General features: G+C 40.0%; 1 protein-coding gene across 1 annotated transcript in view; it reads right to left on the bottom strand.

The window, feature by feature from the left end:
- Positions 1 to 20165, bottom strand: part of ABCA1 (ATP binding cassette subfamily A member 1) — a 161060-nt gene that overhangs the window by 37125 nt on the left and 103770 nt on the right. Inside the window, exons 13-28 of the mRNA XM_027859777.1 lie at positions 19616 to 19821; positions 19310 to 19486; positions 16880 to 17102; positions 16526 to 16747; positions 14867 to 15071; positions 12751 to 12864; positions 11767 to 11938; positions 10624 to 10755; positions 9422 to 9561; positions 7719 to 7856; positions 6422 to 6642; positions 4459 to 4531; positions 3536 to 3738; positions 1960 to 2008; positions 1602 to 1715; positions 96 to 244 (exon numbers count right to left, since the gene is read on the bottom strand). Coding sequence (XP_027715578.1) covers positions 96 to 244; positions 1602 to 1715; positions 1960 to 2008; positions 3536 to 3738; positions 4459 to 4531; positions 6422 to 6642; positions 7719 to 7856; positions 9422 to 9561; positions 10624 to 10755; positions 11767 to 11938; positions 12751 to 12864; positions 14867 to 15071; positions 16526 to 16747; positions 16880 to 17102; positions 19310 to 19486; positions 19616 to 19821 — 2538 coding nt within the window. The remainder of the gene's footprint in view (positions 1 to 95; positions 245 to 1601; positions 1716 to 1959; positions 2009 to 3535; positions 3739 to 4458; positions 4532 to 6421; positions 6643 to 7718; positions 7857 to 9421; positions 9562 to 10623; positions 10756 to 11766; positions 11939 to 12750; positions 12865 to 14866; positions 15072 to 16525; positions 16748 to 16879; positions 17103 to 19309; positions 19487 to 19615; positions 19822 to 20165) is intronic.

Raw genomic sequence — 20165 nt, forward strand, 5'->3', positions numbered from 1 at the left:
TCTCAGTTGACTCTTATGCCTAAGGAGAATAAAAGCTGTCTAGAAGGATGCCTCACTGCCCCACCCAAGGTGTACACAGAACCACTGTTTCTCACCTGAGCAAAAAATCCCTTCCTGCTACGCCTGGCAATCAGCCACCTCTTCCACAAAAGGGCTACGAACTGCTGCTGGGTGAGTTTCCAACCCTTCACCTGGTAGGAGCCTTTACCATCCATGCCACTGAGTAGGTCTGTCTCTCGGGATTCTGAAAGAAAAGGATCTTGGGTATCACCTCAGAGGTTGCCATGGTAATCTTTTCTCAGTCAAATGCCACAACCTTTCATCTCCTTTAATTCTCTGGTTACCTTTGATTTTTCAAATTCCAATTCCTGATATCCTCAAAAACAGCTACTGAAATAAAGAGCTATCATGGGAAATTACACCCTTGAAAATATGGGGAAAAGTTCAAAATGTCAAACAAAACAAAAAGCCTCCACCTGCCAGTCTCTGTATGATGAGAACAACAAAATTCTAGTCCTTGAACAAGGACTGGAAATCAGGTTGAGAAGGTTAAAAGATGCATTCAGGCAAAGCTAGATGCTCTGCAGACATTTAGCCTAATCAAGTCAATCCAACTAAAAAAATAGCAATGCTTATTTTTTATGACAAAAGACAAACTGTCCAATCCTATTTACAACAGGATCTGAGTTCAGTGGTTCTTCATCTCTATTTGAAGACAAGACAGTGAACTCAATCCTTAAAACCATGGCCCAGCTAAGAGAAAAAATGGCCCCATATTCATGCCTTGGAACTCTGAAAAATAAGGTCATATGATAAAGGTGTTTGGATGAACACACATACATGTCTCAAATCAATCAATAAACATTTCTAAAGTGCCTGCTATGTGCCAGGCACTGACCGTGCTAAGTACCAGGGTTATAAAAAGAGGCAAAAGACAGTCCTTGCCCTCAAGGAGCTTACAATCTAATGGATGCATTTTTGCTTGCTGTCTTTAGGTTAAATTCTTTTTTTTTTTTTTAAAGGCAATTGGGGTTAAGTGACTTGCCCAGGGTCGCACAGCTAATAAATGTCAAGTGTTTGGTCTTAGGCCGGATTTGAACTCAGGTCCTCCTGACTGCAGAGCCGGTGCTCTATCCACTGCGCCACCTAGCTGCCCCTAGGTTAAATTCTTAGGCATCATTCAGGTTTTCAGGACAAATTAGATTCATTACTGACATTGGCCAAGCCACTTACATGCTAAAATATGAGAAGGAAAATATGTACACTTAGCATAATCATAAACAGTCAATTTTGGCTGTCTACAAACATTAAATGAATGTCTCCATTTTTGCAACAATTTCACAATTTCCTATATTTAGAAGAGGCCATCTTGTCCAACCTCTTCATTTTTTCATATGAGGAAATGCAAGTGGTAAAATTAGACTCTCTGACCCTAAATCCAACCTTAGGTTCCATTGGACCTGCTGCCTATTCAAAATATATCAATAAATATCATCTAAAGCAAATGGTAATAGAGGTCCTTCAAGGAAAACCTTTTGAAAAGTATATATGAGGAAAAATGCTGTTTCAAATGATATGGGATAGCTCTTATTGATATTTACCTGGGTCCACATCTGAGTCATTGGGATCAAAAGCATCATCTTCCGTAAATGGGCGAAGACAGCTCTGGCGGTCCCCAAAGGCACGTCTGTTCCTTCTCGCAGGCAAGGTTCCATCTGAAGTTAAGGGGGAAAATGAGGGAGGGGGACATTAACTTTCATTTACTCCAATTACTTACAAATGAATTGCACACTGGACCCCAAACACTAGAAATGGACTTGGAAAAGGATGACTTTAAAGACAAAAGTAACATGTCTTTCCTTTCTAGCTCTCAAATTCTTTCATTCTAAATGAGTGAGCTCAGGTTAATTATAATAAACTGTGCAAGAAAGACAATACAACTTAAACTAAGGGAACTACCTGAGGTCTCTGCATCTACTCCACTGTCTTCAGCCACTTTAAGGAATATCTGAAAACAAGATGAGGTTAGAAAACAGTTATTATTAATGGTATCATCTCAATGAACATTATAATAAAATATTTTATTGACTGGCATGATAAGCCCTAAGAAATTAGGTTATATGATCTCTAAGACCCCTTCCAGTGCAAAATCCTAAGGTCCCATGTTGCTATGATCTTAGAAATGAAGAAAATAGGTACTTCATATTGTCAGGGCCTTGCAGATGAGACCCTATTACTGATTATTGATATAACAGTAATAGCTAACATTTATATAGCACTTTAAAGTTTTCAAAGTGCTTTACAAATATTAACTCACTTGATCCCAACAAATCTGGAAAATAGATATTATTATTGTTATCCCCACTTTACAGATGAGGAAACAGAGGCAGACAAAAATTAAGTAACTTGCCGGGAGTCACATAGCTAAGTGTCCAAGGCAAGATTTGAAGTCATTGTCTTCCTGACTCCTGATATGCAGCTCTGTCCATTGTGCCACCTAGCTTCCATAAATAACACTGTCCCACTAGTGAAAGATCCACCAAAGTCTTACTCCATTTTATTATTAGAATGAATGACCCTGAGCAGTTAATCCAATGGACCACAGGCTCCGAAAAGTCCTCCCAAGCCCACATGGCCAGATGTTGGGTAGTATGTTTACCTAGTTCAACTACTCAATTCAACAATCATTTATTAAGCCTTTGTTATGTGCTGAGCAATATGCTGAGTGCGGGGGGGATACAGAGACAAAAATAAAACATCCCCTGCCCTGAAGGGGCTTATATTCTATTTGGAGAAAACAACATGAATATCTATAAGTAACTACAAAATATATACCCAGAAATTTGGGAGAGAGCTCTTGTAGCTGGGGGTATAGTGGGGGGGACGACCAGGAAAAGCCTTATCTAAGAGGTAGCTCTTGAACTGAGCCCGCCAACACCTCTTGAAACTGTCTAGTATACTAAAGTGTTACATGATTTCAGTTGCTGAAGCAAGTGTCCACCGCAAGGAAATTGTGGACCTTTTAAAGTATTAAGGGAAGAAAGTTATTAAACTGAGTTCTTTTTTAAAAGATGCTAATGAAAATTTTGCTTCAAGGAATACTTCAAATACCAATGGGTTCAAATGGAAACATGCCCTGAGCCTATGGGGGATGCGGCAAGTGGACTACCAACTCTTTACCATCTAATTTCCACATTTCTCTGAATAAATTAGGACTCTGCTAGCATAACAGCCATTTCTCTACAAGGTAGCTCAAAAGTAGGTGCCTAGTAATGAAAGAACTTCTTACCGAGCTCCCTTAACATTCTCCTCTTTTATAAATTTCATTCCTGTTTTTTTCACTTAAACCCGACTCGAAGTAGTTAATCAGAGACACTATTTCCTAGATGCTCAGGATACTGAGAACTGAAGGGTGGACCAGCTCCAAAGCAAACAAACTTCAGGTCATCCACTGATTTTTTTTTTGTCCTGGTCTTTGGAATTATTTACTCTGCCTGATTTACACAGCTGAAGAAACATTCCTTGCCCAACATACCTCCTCCAATGTGGTCTCTGAGATGCCGTAACTTGAAATGCCCAGGTCAGAGAGTCGGTCATCAATTTCATGGAAAAGCTCTACAAATGCTCCTTCCTTGGCAGCTTCATAGGGCAGCACGTAGGTTAATTCATGCCCAATGTCCTCCACCAGCCGAGCCTCTGAGACATGCTTCATAATGAGGTTGGAGATAGCAGAAACATCTACAGAGACCAAAGTGCAACAAAAAGTCAACATGATTACTGGTCTTTAATGCAACATGTAACCTATGTCTTTTTCCCCCCTTTTGCTTACATTCTGGAAAATGACATGCAAGGATCTGTCCCTTTGGAATACGTATAAGCAAATGGTGCCTGGCTATGAAGTCAACTGACAAGTACCATAAAATGAATTGTAAAATGACCTGAATTTAAATCCTTCCTCAGACACTGACTAGCTGTGTGATCATTAACCCTGCTATCTCAGTTTCTTCATCTGTAAAATGGGAAGAATAGTATTACCTACCTCATAAGGTTGTTGTGAAGATTAAATGAGGTAATATAAGTAAAGTGCTTTGCAAACCTTAAAGTATTTTATAAATGCTAGTTATTAAGAAAGAATCTCCAATTCAGATATCTCTATTGCTGATTCCAAATACCAATTAGGTTAAACATACTGTTCTCAGCTAGGCCAGATGCTGGATACTTTCTGCTAGTTTTGGTTTTTTCCCTTTGGAGTATAAAAGCTGGTCCCCATTGCCTAAACTATATGATTCTTTGAAGGGTTTAAAAAAGTGATCCTTGAGAAATCATGCTTTTCTATGATACTTAAAATTTTCAAGGAGTCCCCGAACACAGCCACATTCACAGAATGTCAAGGCCTGACTGCTCTCACACAAAATCTTGTTGAGGGCAAAGTTAGGAATAAAATGGTCATTACATTACCTATAGTCAGGGTGTCACTTTCATGGTCACTGCCTAGGCCTGCATCAGAGCTGCTCTGAGAAACGCTGTCCTCCTGATGACAAAGAAGAAAGCAGGGATTACATTCGTACCTATAGATGGATAAGGGAAGGAGAAATCTTCATTCTCTTTGGGCCTGGCACCAGCTTCCTTGCGCAGATTAACCAAAATGTTTTGCCCTAGTGAGATGCTACAATAGGCACCTCCTTCATGTGGCTCAATCATATACCCCAGGCTTCAGAGATTATCATTTTACAAGACTGCAGTATGTTTACATATACTCTTTTTGGAATAAGAACCAAGACTTAGAGCCACAAACAAAATCCTCGCCCAAAAGTAGACAATATAAAGATCAGGATGGTGTAAAGATAAGGATGATACTTAGATTGACTGATTTCCAGGCCTGAACCAATCAGTATTTATCAAGTGCCTACTACATTAGGCACTGTGTTAATTAACCATCCAGTGAAAATATTTAAAAATATAAAGAAAGAATAATAGATTCACAGCTAGAAGGGACAATAAGGGCATCTAGTACATCCTCTTCATTTTAAAGTGGTGAATGGACTTGCCCCAGATACCACAAGGAGTAAGTGACTCCAACTCGAGTGTTCTTTTTCCTTGTTTTTTTCTGTGGTAAAGTATGTACGATGGCTCTAAGTCAGAGTACAGGGGCAGGTGTGATAATAATGACAGTGGGAGAAGGGGAAGAGGGGAGGACGGCCTCATGTCATAACCCAGAAGGGCAAGCTTATGAAGCTAGACAAGGGGAATCACTCTAGTCTATTAATTTTTTAAAAGTAAAGTTTTCAAGTTAAAAATAAAAGCTATTCTTTTTCACTTCTGATGAGTTGTTACTTGTAAGTTTAAGGAATTGATTTGACTTTTAACTTTTATGTCTTATTTAGTTAACTGAAGCCAATTTCCTTATTTGGATAAGTTGCCTGATCAAACAGACAAGTAGGAAGTAGAGTGATGGTGATGTCAACAACCCTCAGAGGTTTAACTGAATCAGCTGCCATACTAGCCAGCGGGCTAGCTGAGCCTCAGATTCAACAGTACAGTGAGCCGCTAACAGGCTGTGCCCCAAAACCAGGCTATTTACTCTAGGCTACCGACTTTCCTTCAACTTTCAAAAAATAAGTCGTTGCTACAATGGGAAATATAACAGGCAAAAGGCAAAACAGAGAGCAAGTAATGCTCATAGATATAGTAAGGAAACACCTCTCTTCCAAAGAATTATAAACACTTTCCCTTATGTGATCTCATTAATCCCCATAATAACTGTACAAGAATACAAGCAAGCAGAAAAAGAAACCCCTTGAGGGCAGGAATTGTTTTTGTGTTTGTACGTGCTACCCCTTACCACGATGCCCAGCCCATAAAAACAATGAATAAATGTTTGTTGCCTTTCTGTAATCTAATTATCCTAACATCATACGAAGAATTTTAAACAGTATGAGACAAATCGCTTATTCAAGATCATACACAAGCAAGTAGCGAAGCTGGGCCAAATACCACGGTTCCCTACTCTCATGCCAAGGACTGGTGGGTATTCATTCCCCATCCCCGTTTTTTCTATGCCTGAGCAGCTGTTTCAACTGCAGACTTTAGGGTGTAGCGCAAACATCAGCAGTCACATACTATTGGCAAAACAAAGCTCTGGGAAGATTTTTCCTAAGTCATTATACCTCTGAAGCATTGTACTGCACGCCACATAGGTTTAATTCGCTGGTACACAGTCAGCCTGAATTCTCTAGATCTCCTTTGGGGCAGACATCCTTCCATAAGACCTGGTATATTCCAGAATAAGCAAAACTGAGCAGCAGAAAGGGGAGCTGGTTTTCCTCAAAATCAAAGAATAAGGCAGCAATAGAAATCAAACAGAAAAGACCTTAATTTCTACTCTTGGCATTAGCCCTAATACCTGGAATAGGAGACTCACCTTTTTCAGGTAAGACACCGTGCTGCTGCTATTTCTACAGGAACTGAGGGAGGAATCCACATCCTTCTTGACCAGGGTCAGATAGTATCCTGTCCCCAGCTGATTCTTCAAAAACAGAGAGGAACCAACACAACACAACTTCCCGTGAGAAATTATGGCAATCCGGTCACCCAGTATATCTGCCTCGTCCATGTGGTGAGTGGAGAGAATGATGGTGCGACCTGCCAAGACACAAACCAAAAGAGAAATAGTGATACTGCATGCTATCCTAAGCCACTGAAAGGAGGAAGACGTAGCAGGCAGCAAGCCAACCTAAACACCAGTCTGGTTATTGCTACTTCTAAAATGGCACCGATTCAGTACAATTCAACAATATTTATTAAGCACCTAAAATGCTCAGGACACAGGCACTTAGGGGGAGAAAATGTCTAGGCAATATAAGACCCCTGCCATCATAATAAAGTTTACAGATTACAAAACATGGGCACCTTGGTAATAAGCAATACTACCACTAGGTATATAATCTAAGAGTCAACGATTGAAGAAAAGGTCCCATATATATATGAAAACAGTCATGTTGGCACTTATTATGGCAGCTCAGAACTGCAAGTACAGTTGAAGACCATCGACTGAGGAGGGACTGAATGAATGTAATATATGAATACAATAAAATATTATCATATCATAAAATGCAACAAATATCAAGAATTTGGAGAAACTTCAGACTTGCAGGAAAAGAATGCAGAGCAAAGTAAAAATACCAAAAGAGTGAAAAAGTAAGTAATTAACAACACTAAGAGACACCAGAAGTCAGACAGAATGCTGTTATTGATCGGAACTTCAGAAGAGTGACAATGAAGCATGCCTCCTTCTCCCTAACTCATTAGTACAGAGGGGGTGGACTGCAGCTACAAAGGGAAGCGGGAGGCCTAGGCTGTCAGCATAGGAAATGTGCTGGGTTGTTTGGCTTATTCCTTGTTGGAAGGGAAGGGTTGGAGGGTAGGGGCAAGGGAGAAGGGCAGAAGTCATTGGGACACAGTAGTGACATAACAACAACAAAAAAGCATCAAGAAACCATTTTTTTAAAGCATAAATAGCACACGATGCCATCAAAATAAGCCCCTTTATAAGGTTTGGGACCTGAAGTCTCCAAAAGGATGATCAACATTTTTCCTGAGATGCAGAAGGTAGCTCTGATGCCTTGGGCAGGTACTCAGGGAGGATTGTATTGATACATTCACATTTCATGCAAACCCGAATTTCTCTTGTTAATCAAGAAAAATCAAACAGTAAGCACCTTGCCGATACTTCAGAAGCAGTTCCCATATCCCTCTGCGAGAGTAAGGGTCAACCCCAGCTGTCGGTTCATCTAAAATGACCACCTTTGATCCGCCAACAAACGCCAAAGCCACAGACAGTTTTCTTTGCATTCCACCTGTGAAACAGAAACACCGATTTTTAGCATTCCTCTGCAGATAGATAGTAAATTAAGAAAAAAGAATTTATAGTCTAGAACTTCACAGCCAAGAAACAATGGACATGTAGGCCCACCCAAGAACACCCTCCCACCCCTCCTGACTGCTGAGATAGGGCCAGCATGATTCCTCTGCAAGAAATTAGCACCAAGAAGTTGGCATCTTTAGGGGTCAACTATTTTCACTGCATCGTAACTGCAACGTTTAACAGCTGTCTTGCTCTCTCCCTTAAGATCAAAAAAAAAAAAAAAGCTAATAATGGGGAATGGGAGTGATGTGTTTGCATATGCACACGCATATGAGTATATAACATATACTCTCTAGATAGTACTTTAGTATATATTTTATGTGCTTTACATATATAATTCTAGTATACTATATTCATTCATTCAATAAAACATAAGTTGCTACTATATGTCAGGCTAACTGCTAAGGATACAAAAAGAGGCAAAAAACAGTCCCTACTCCAAGGGAGGAGATGACATTCTAACAAATATATACAAAGCAAACTATATACAGGATAAATGAGAAATAATTAACAGAGGGAAGGCACTTGAATTAAGAAGGGTTGGGGAAATTTTCATGCAGAAGGTAGGATTTTAGTTGGGATTTAAAGGAAGTCAGGGAGGTCAGTAGCTAGAGCAGAGAAGTGAAAACATTCCAGGTATGCAGGACAGCCAGAGAAAACACCCAGAGATAGAGATAGAGTGTCTTGTTTGTGGCACTGCCAGGAGGCCAGTGTCACTGAATCAAGTAATGTATTTCTCCCCTCCTCTCCTCTATGTATGTATGTATGTATAGTATGTACCCATGCATATATGTATATATAGTATGTATAAATACAAACACACACACACACACAGTAGGATACATTTTCCCCCCTGTAAAATGGGGATAGTACTAACAACTACCTCTCCCAGGTACTTACTTTACTTTCTCTCTCTCTCTCCCTCCGCTCCCTCTCCCTCCCCTGACCCCAGGGCCACAGCTCTGCACACTATGGTGCCACCTAGCTGCCTCAGGGAAACAGATAGCAACATAACGCACTGGAGAACCTGTCCTCTTCCCAGTGTTTGTGCTAACTACTTTTTTTAGGCAAGGGGAAAAAAAGAACTGAAATGTCTCCCAAATTAATTCCTTCTCCAACTCTCACATTTAAAACCTTATCTGACTTTCAGCTCTTTGGAGAATGAACAAAGAGGAAAAGGGGGAAACAAAAAGACAAAGAAAGAAGGAAAGGGGAGAGCAGTTGAGGGAAAGCATGAAGGAGAGCTTTGGAATAGTTTGCATAAACTCTGGAATGAACGTTGTTAAAAGAGTTGAATTCCACCACCCTCCCACCCCTCCCCATCTCTGCCACGTGAAGCATGATGCTAGCTGGTATCTTTGAACCTGTAGGGAAGAGAGAGAAAAGTATGTACTACGTCCCTGCTATGTGCCAGGCACTGTGCTTAATGCTTTACAAATACCTCGTTTGATCTCCTGTGAAGAGGTGGGCGGGGGTGCAGGCAATATCTGGACTTACCAGACAACTGACTTGTCTTAGTTTTCAGTTTGTGTGGCAAACCGACATCCAGCACCATCTGCTCCATCTCTTCCTTTACACTCTTCTCCGACAGCCCTTTTAGGCGGGCATAGAACCAGATGTGTTCCTCCACTGTTAGCCTAGGAGACAGAGTGGGCATGCTACTGGTCAGCTGGGGTCACGCTGGTCAGAGCAGGACTGAAGCTATTTGTCAAATTGATCATAAAAGAAACAAGGCTTATAATGTAAAAGCAAATGGAGAATTTTTGAAAACTTTTCCAGTCCCTGAAAAATAATCAATTATTAAGATGAGACAGCAACGATGGGCTGCAATTTGCATCATTGAATGGAGTGCCCTCATCAATGCAGATCAATCAAAGCACCAAAATACTAAAGAAGAAAGGTTCCAGGTGGGAGAATTGTACATTGCTGAGAGAATGTAGTCATATTGCACTTTTTTTTTTTTTTTAAATCTGACTCGAGTGTTAAATAAGGATTAGTTTTGAAATAAAGTCAAAGATCTCTATTCTCACAACTGGAATTAGGTTGCTTTCATCAAGCCTGGCTCAAGATTCAGTCATGGGAGTGTGGGGCCCAGAACAAAGGATGGGGAAAGAAAACCTGAACACAAAGTATGGCAACAAATTAAAGATTCTGGGTTCCCAAGAAAAATTTTGCCAAGGTCTCTCTCTAGCCAGTAAATTGAGAAATACTCTCATCATTTGCCACAGTGGGAGTAAACGGGTGGACTTCTTTTGTTAACACCTTAACACAGAAACAGCTGTCTGGGTACCAAGCTCTGTAATTTGGAGGGTTGACATTCCAATGCTAGAATGAGATGCTCAAAACTGCAGTGATCTAGAGAAGAATCAGTGTTCAGCAAGACTTGAGACGTGCGTAGACAATTCCTCCAGAATTGGCAAGGAAATGACAATGTGGCTCTCTCTTCCTCTATGTACCCTTCAAGGCTACATGTTGCACTTTTGTGACCTCTTCCTTGAGACAACAGTTTCTCCTATATTCCACATGCCCTTGATATTTATTTTAACCATGTGGCAACTGGTGCAAGGAAACCTCCCAAGAGTGGTATCTGTGGGCCCCAAAGCTGCTATATAGATGGTGCCATTTCTTTGTCACTCACTACTAGAGCACCCAGGACAAAAGTCTTTCCATTTCTCTGAAAACACACAATTGCTACTCACATGTCAAAAAGCACATTATGCTGAGGACAGACCCCCAAATTCTGCCTTATAGCGCTCAGCTCTGAACGAATATCTTTCCCAAGGATGTAGGCAGTGCCCGAGGTTGGGGGGAACAAGCCAGTCAAGATGGACCTAGGCATAAAAGAAATGCACCTGTAAGTAAATGTCAAACCAATAATAATTCTCAAATTTTTCCACACAAGTTGGTAAAAGGCCCTGTGAACTACCCATCCACCACCACCTTCCATTTCTCTTTGCCACCTACATAAAAAATAAATCATAGGGCATTTGTTTTTGGTCTCAATTTCATTCAAACACAATTAATCCTAGTCTTTTAAAATATCATCTGGGGTGGGGGTGGGGGTAATACAGATTCAAATTTGCAGTGGCAAATCCACCTGAAATGCAAATATACACATTTTTATATAATTTACATTTTGAGTTACCACTGGGAACCACGGAAGGCCCCTCTTGGGTATCATAAAAATTAATAATGATTTATAAGCTATACTTTGAAAGCTGTAGCTCTAAGTCACTATAGCCAATGTCAGCATCATCTGAGGTAAACTGAGATTTTTCATACAGTAGGGTCCTATTAGTCTAAGACACTATCCCAAATGAGGTCATTTTCAGATAACAATGAAAATAATATCTGAGCTCTCTGCTTAAAGGTCTGTTTGCTAGAAATATGTATCTTTCTGAAAACTCTGGATTCTCTTTCACAGAACCATCTTTCTTCATTCTAATCAGAAAGAAATACCAATAAAGGTAAAAAAGAGAGAGATCAGTTCTTGAGATATTTGGGTGCTAAACTTTCTAAAAATGCTCTAAATTTCCAAGACCTCATGCCTCTTTTTATATGCATGCATTACAAAACTCTTGCAAACACACATGCCAACGTATATATGTATAAACATAAACACAAACATGTTATATTTATACAACTTTATAATAAACACACACGTTTGTGTCGTGTACATATGTGTACATACATCTATATATTTTTGGTACATAGATTTATGTACATATAAATACATACATACAAACATACATACACGTAATCACTTTAGGATACAGTTTTCTAACTAAGCCTCAGAACTTCCTTCTGGTTTACTCTGTAAAAGCGAAATGTCCTCTTCTTACATGGTGGTGGTTTTCCCAGCTCCATTATGTCCCAGAAATGATGTGATCTGCCCTTCATAGAAATTCAATGCAAGGCCATCCACTGCCACCTTCATGCCATCCCGATAAACCTTTACCAGGTTCTGAATGGAAACTCCCAGGCGCAGGTGGCTGGGTTCTTCTTCCATGCAGACTATGACAAAGAAGTACAGAAATTAATATAATAAATGTAGAAAGGTCCAGAAGTAAGGCCCATCATATGGTAGGGAGTGGGAGTCTGTCTTTGGACTCTGAAGGTCAATCTACTTAAGATGGTGAGAGCATATCAGCCTACCTGTCATTAACTAAGTCAATAACATCAATGTCACAACACACATCAGACACAGCACAGGCCTTCTCCTGAAGCGATGTGACAAATGGGAGGTATTCCCCAACAATATCACCTGCTGCGCCAAGAGAGGTTCCATCCTTAAACTACCTTGTTTCCCTCTCCTACAGAAGTGGGAGAAAACTGACTCAAATGTGCTTGCCCACGAGTCCAAAACTGTAGTTCTCATAATCTTAAAAAGGTTGGATAATGGCCATTTGGTGCTGTCATACACACTCACACCATCAGGGTAAGAAAGGGAGAACTCCATATGCTGCCCCACTCACACCCATCTCTTCCTAGTCTAGGTGATATGGCTCAGGGTGGGTTGGGGGTGGGGTGAGGGTAGGGAAGTAATTTAAGCTTCTGTAGCAGCTAAGGAGAGAAAAGAAATGTTATCCAGTGTGCCACCATCACTGGTTCCAGGATAATCCTTAGACACACTCTTGTGATGTCAACCAATTACCATATGAAAGGCACAAGAAACGAGTGAATGAGGCATTATGTTAAGTGTGGTTTTGGTGACCTACATATGATTCCAGAGTTCTGCAAGGTCATGGGCCACTATTCTCTAAAGGATTATCAACAATCAATGGAAAAGGCAGGGAGTAGAGTTGGAGACTGTCAGCAGAACTTACTTTCTGAAGTTCCTTTCTGCCTGGAACCAAGATGACTCTTTTCATCACTTTTCTCACCAAACCAGTAGGACTTGGTGAAAGGGAAATACCAGGGCCTGGGGATTCCATATTGACCTGAAAACAAAAGACAGACATTAGTCAAGCTTAAAGTTATCCTAGCATCCCTCAGCTTTCCCACACTGAACCCAGTACAAGTTCTATCCTAATAAACACCTTGGTGCTTCCTGGAAATGGAAAAGCTGAAAATTAAAACCAGTTTCCTATAAAATATTAACTGATGAATAATAAAAAAGCTAAGCCTAGAGGAGATTTCGTCAGACAGACAGAATTATATGCTGGCACCTCACACTATAATCTAGTCAAAATTCATTTTACCAGTGGGGAAACTGAGACCCAGAGAATTGAAGTGATTTGTCCAAGATCACATAATTACTGCTATGCAAAAGAAAAGAAACTAGAACTCAGACATTTTTGACTCTCAGTTCAGTTCCCTTTTTGCTTTGGTAGTGCCTATGCTAAAAAAGGGACTGTGCCAGCTACCCAGGGTGGTGAGAAGAAGCATAAAATACATCCCCTGTTGGCAGCAGAATATAGTCACCTTGAGGGCAGAAACGGTTTTACTTTTGCCTTTGTATCCCCAGCACCTAAAACACTGAGTGCATGGCACATCACAGGTACTTAACAAATGCATGGTGAACTGAACTGAACTGACAAGAAGCTCATAATATAGCTGGGAAAAGAAGGCATACGTGCAGAAGACATTAGTACCACGGATGGCAATACAAGGCAAGTGCCTAATCCAGAAGATAAGTGCTGTAAGAATTCAGAAAATAGAAAACTCACGGTGGGCTGGAAGTATCAGAGGAGGTTTCACGAATGAGGTATAATGTGCTCTGGGCCAGGAAGGAAAAGGAGAAGTCGACTAGTAAGACAGAAGAGAGTAGGCCAGGGGTTTGGAAATAGGAATGTCCAAAGTGTGATGGAGGAGGAATCTACCTAGAGTTTTGTTTTATTTTAATCTGCATGTAGATAGGGTAAGAGGCTTAGTCGGAAAGAACTTAGCTGCAAAGGAGATCTAGGCAAGAAGGGTAAATTAGAACCAGATTGTGGAAGGATTTAAAGAATTCTGATCTTTTTTTCCACAGGCAAGAAAAATCACTGAAGCCTTTTGAGCAAAAGAATAATATGATCTCAGCTATACTTTAGAAAGATTAATCTGCTTGTAAATGCATAGGATAGAATGGCATTGGGGTACACAGGAGGATGAAGAAGGAGGTATTCCATCACAGTAACACAGACATGAGATGTTGAGGACTTCATATATCTCGTTGCAGTCAGACAGACAGAACCATATGCTGGCACCTCACACTACAACCAGATATAGGTAGCCAGGTGGTGGAATGAACAGAGCACTAGACTTGGAGTCAGGAAGACCTGAGTTCAAATTCTGCCTCAGGCCCTCTCTAGCTGTGTGACTATGGGCAAGTGACTTAACCCCTCTCAGCCTCAGTTTCTTCATCTGCAAAATGAGGACAATAATAGCACCCACCTTACTGGGTTGTTGTAAGGATCAAATGAAATAATGCATGTAAAGTGCTTTGCAAACCTTAAAGCACTAAATTAACACTAGCTATTACTATTATTTTATCATAATTAAATATACGTCATGAAATTAGACATAGGATATATCTATCTCAGATCTTGGATAAGAGATACAGAGGAGTTTGTGGGTTCTTCCAAGGTCACAGATCAAGTCGATAGTAGAATAAGGAATTGAATGCCAAAGTACCAAACCTTGGCTTAGATTAAAAAAAAAAATAAAAGATCTCCCGTCATCTGCCACTTCTTTAAGAACACAGACTGAAAGAATCTTAAAAGTCTGACAGGACCATAGTTCAACTAATACTGCCCTTAAAGTGCCAACTACTTTCTATATTTGGTCTGTTCAATTTGCCAGGGGTGCAAAGCTTTGTCTTCTTCCAAGGAGAAGCAGAAAGATTCTACCATGAAGCAAACATAATGGAAAGAAAATACGGTACATCATGAAATCCAAGACCAGGGTTAGGATTTTACAAAATAGAACACTCATAGGGTTGAGTGGTAGAACAAAGCATACCTGGAAAGACAGACTCAATATACCAGGTCATCACACCATAGAGAAAGGTATCAAATAGCATCATGGAGATTGATGTGGTGAGGCTGAAGCCATCTTCTTCTAGAGGGCTCTCGAAAAGGTTGTCCCACTGCACTCCAATGCCCTGCTCCTCAAAGAGGGCAAAGTACTCACAACCAAACCCAAATGCTACAGGAGACAGAAGACTCTGAGGGAAGTAACACCAGAGAAAGTTCTATCAATCTTTTTCTCTCCCCCATATTTTTAAACATTACAGACATGCTCTCACTTTAATTAGTCTTGATGTAAAAAAATCTGAATTTTCCAAATGGAAAAAACTAAGAGATAATCATTAGCCCTACGAAGGAATCCAAAAGTGATTCCTTTAAATAATAAACTCTCCTTGGTGAGTTTTAAGGGACTAATGGAATCCTAGAATTGGAAAGTACTCTGGAGGTCATCTAGTCCACCTCTACTCCCAAATGAGGGATCCCCTCTACAATATCCCCAACAATTCACTATAGGTATACAACATTCTGACATTTCTCGCTGTCGCATAAAGTGAGGCACACTTGTCACATATTAGGATTGTTTTTAGAAAGAGTCAAAAGACTCAGTAATCTTATACATACACACTCTATCTTTGTATCTATCTGTCTGTCTCTCTCATTAATGACCCTTCAGTCCAGCATTCCTAAAAGTCCTAGGGTTTTTAGGAGATATTCATCCAGTCCTGACTTTGCAGAAGTATGCCCAGACCAAGCACCCAAGAGAAGTAATGTAGGAATATTGCATGTCACAAGTGGTTCTGACCTTTTATCTCCCCCCAGAAGGTTTAGGACATATGTAGATAACACTGAGGATGAATCTGTGACAACCCCTTGAGGAACTGAATTTAAATATCACCAAAGGGGCAGAATTGGGAAGCCATGAGTGACAGAACCTTGTATATATAATTGATGTACTGTTTATCTTTGCTGAACTAGGTTTTTTTCTCTCTTTTTTATTCTTTATTATAAGTGATAGCTCTCTGGATGAGGTGGAGAGGAGGTACATATTTGGAAATGATGATAATGAAAAAACAAAAGATACTGATAACAAAATTTTTAAGTAAGTATAACCAAAGGTGATTCTACTAGATCACAAATTGTTCAAGGCTTAACTTTCTCCCTTGGGAAGTTGAGAATCATAGCTCTTCACAGGAAAATGGAGACTGAAATGACCAATGTGAAGATGGGTCACCTTTTGCCATGTCTTCCCATGGGGCCCTGATTACATATGCAAAACATTCTGTCAACTTTCAAGAGCTGTATATTCTGGAGTGAGCTTAATAGGGTAATCACAGTGAGAGGATGAGAGCCGGGGTCAATTGGAACTACCAGCAAATAGCCACTCTACACAATTCACCATTTGCAAAAAAAAAAAAAAAAAAAAAAGGTTTAGTCCTGGCAAAGTGCAGTCTTTGCTATCTTATGAATGAAGTGAGGGGGTTAAAAGATCCACAGGGGGGAAGAAAAAACTCCTTTCCTACCTCTTTCTTTCACGGAGTACATGGTAGCCTTGCTAGTAATTAAGGATTCATATTACTGGCCACAATAATTGTAATAGCAGCAGTGATTTTTTAAAAAGAATAATCATTGCTTTTACCTAAAAACTACTTACAGCAAAAAGTTTCAGAGAGAAGCCCACATAGTCCTGCCAAGCAACACAAAGGACATATGGCAGGTAGAGTGTGAAGTACATGATCCCACCACAGGCTGCAGCCAAGTTGGCTCTAGAGAAGAGTGTGCTGATCAGGAAGCACTGCAAGATGGTCACCACAGCAAAGACAGAGAGGAACAGGAAAACCACACTGGGGTCACTGTAGGGCAGCAAGTTTCCCAGCTGGAAAGGAATCAGATCCATTAAATATACTGAATCAAACCAAGATATATCTCCTACAGTGACTTGCAAAAAAAAGTTAGGTTTCCTGTGTCAATGACCATAAATGACCACCTCAGCAGGACCGAACCTTACCTTCAGGATTAACACCAGTAGCCCTGCACTCACAAGGAGTGGGATGAGGCTGCTAATGAACCAGCTAAACCAAAGGATGCCATTGTCCAAACCCATGATTCTCATGGTCTCCTTCAACCGGGCTTCTTTCTCATATACAATCCCCTTAATGATCACAGCCACGGAGTAGATCCAAGCCAGGGTCATGAAGAGAGGCATTGAGCGGCTCATCACCCGCAGAAATCTATTCCCCACAAAGGAAAAAAAACCAAAGGGTTATGAAGAGAAGTAGAGAATGATAGAATCTCAGCGTTATAAGAGATTCAGAGTCATCAAGTCCAACCTGAACCTAAGCAAGAATCTCATTGAAAACACTCCCAGTAAATGATGATCCAGTCTCTGTTTGAAGACCTCTAGTAATATGAATCTCACTACCAACTAAGGAAGCTCATACCACATTTTGAAAGCACTAGTAAGAGGGAGATAGCATTGTGTAGTGGAAAGAGAGCCAGCCTGAGAGTTTGGATGACTTGGGTTCAAATCCTTCTGTACAAAACTGGATATGTGGCCCTGAGGAAGTCACTTAAACTTTCCAAAGCCCCAAGTAACTCTCTAAGATTATAAATTGCAGAACAATTGTAAACCTGCACTGGTAGAGGGAATTTCCTCATTAAGAGCTCCCTACAACAATAAAAATCACAGTTCTAGAAAAATAACAACAAAAAGCTCTTAGGGAATTGTTCTTTATGTAAAATCTGCCTCTCCATAATTTCCATGAGCTGGTACTGGCTCTGCCCCTTTCTGGCCAAGCAAAATCAATCTAAACTCAAATATTTGAGAATAGCTCTCTCCCCATAACTTCTCTTCCTCAGGCTAAACATTCTCCAATCTTCCAACTGATTTCTGCTTAGCATGGCTTCCAGTCGTCTAACAAAATGATTCTCACCTACTCACCCCAGATTTGCTTTAGTTTACTATCATCCTCCCTAAAATGTGGTAACTAATAGTGCCCAAATGTGGCAAAACCCTTGTATGGTGTTGAAATAATACAAATGCAATAATGTTTCATTTGGATTGACTGGGAGAAAGATTAATCTGAGTTGTCAAAAGTTTAAATAGGAGTGTTTTACTTTTATGTGTATATGTGTTTGTGTGTATGTATATATTATTTATATATATGAATAATACTAATAATACTAATAATATCAAGTAAAGGTGCATCAATCTATAAATCAGTGAAAGCTTTCAAAGTTCTTGAAAAAGTTAATTTCCCTTTGCTCATGATATTCAGTTGCTCAACAAAATTATTTTATCAGTGTAAAAGTAAACTTCAAACACTCCTTTTCCAAATCTTCATAAAATCCAAATGAGTAGTCTATAATTTTTTGAGCTTTAACTGATACTGTGTTTTTGTTTATCAGAACATCAGAGTGGCATTGCTAAAGATGTACGGGAGAACACATTCTTGTTTTTATGCCCTGTCTTAAGGGCCTTTAAAAAAGTTCTTTCAGTCTTTTTTCTGAAGGAGAAAACAGATGCTTTCAGGGGTGACCTAGATGTACTGGTAAGTATTATGTTGAAATCAAAGCAGAAAGCTAATAATGCCAAGATAAGGCAAGCCCCTGGCTAATCCTGATACACATATGCACACAAACAAACACAGACAAACACACACACATACAAATTTGGCAACAGAAAATAATATTACTATGCACTGGAAACAAAACAAAAAAAAATTTAATTGGGCCACTGTCTGAAACAGTTAATTAAACTCTCTGGAAGACACATTTACTTTTTTCAGTCACTTAAATGTTAATTACTTAGTAAATAATAGCACCTGAATGCAGGCCTCCCCTTTCTCCTACCCCTTTCATTAAATCAAAAACACATAATTAACATTTAAAGTTGCATTTGCTACAGAGTGACTGTCTAGAATTCGAGGACTAAAAACAAAACAGAAATAAAAGACTTCATTCAGTTTTGTTTTGTTTGTTTAGAACTTTGGTTTGCAAACTAGGCCCAAGTTTAAACCAGTTCAGACAAGTCTAGGCAGTTTGCCTTTCTGTGTTTGTCATGAGATTTGGGAGAATTGCAAAGATTGTCTTAGTGTGCTATGGTATTGTGAATTTCCTCCTCCCTCTTTGCTAGTTTTTGAGTGAGGAGGAAGGATGGGAGATGACTGGTTTGGGTGAATGTGTGTTATGTGCTGAGCAGCTGGACAAAATGGAAGACTGGAGGCTGTGTCCCAGTAAACTCATGGGCCTTCTTCCTCCCCCTCCCCCAATTAAATGCTTTTGCAAGCAGATACCAAAAGGAAACTAGCAGCATCCTTTACTAACTCCTCTAACAGTATTTTTTTTTCTCTCATTGGGCAGATGAGACCATGGCTATTTTCTAGACCACATGAGGGTTAGGCTTTGGATTCTAGAAGACAATATAGGAACAACTTACATATCATCTACATAACAAGGATAAGGCATCTGCTGCACATAGATGCCGGTGCTCTCTTCAGAGCCTGTCAGTGTCCGGATAATCGCCTGCTCCACCACATCCTGCAAGTATGCAAAGCCTCCCCAGACATAGCGCAGGTCTTCAAAGGGATCAGCACGAGGACCAGGGTCCCAGTACCTGGAACCAAAGCAACAGGGGATCAACAAAACTTCTCAGACCCAGCCAATATGAATATTCGCCCACTCCTCCCACCCCCCAACCTCCCCACCCCCAGTCTGGTTTGGAATTTTGAAAGCAAGAGCTTACGCATCCTTGATCTTGTTTGTCCTTTCTACATTGTCAATATCCATCCGAATCTTGTATTTGACGTGGTGAGGCAGTTCGATACTATCAGCAGCAATGCCTGTGAACACTATGCCAGCCCAGAATTTCCTTTCATCCAGTAATTCCATGGACTTGTTGATCAGTCGAACTTCTGAAGGTATTGGCTCAAGTTTGTCCAGATTGACACACTGAATAAGGGATAGCTTCCATTAGGAACTTAGCTCTTGGAATGATAGAAAACTGGGCACATCAAACACAAATATTAAAGTACCGGGCAGTGTCTCAGAAAGGTCACAAATACTTGGGGACTGTCCTTCATTCTCTCCAAATGAGCTTTCTAGCACGCAAAGGGAAATAATTTTGTTTTTAACAAACACATTTAAGGTGGGGAGAAGGTGAGTTTCTTTGTTTTTCAAGGGAATAAGTTAAAATAATAAATATATGTCGTTTTCCTTTCTATTCTTGTAGTTAGTCTAAGTTAAAACAAACTTTTAAAAATGTAATAGTCTCTAGCAGAGACAAAAAACTGAAA

Source organism: Vombatus ursinus, unplaced genomic scaffold (genome assembly GCF_900497805.2).
Source record: "Vombatus ursinus unplaced genomic scaffold, bare-nosed wombat genome assembly UNPS02014171.1, whole genome shotgun sequence".
NCBI classification, from domain to species: Eukaryota; Metazoa; Chordata; class Mammalia; order Diprotodontia; family Vombatidae; genus Vombatus; species Vombatus ursinus.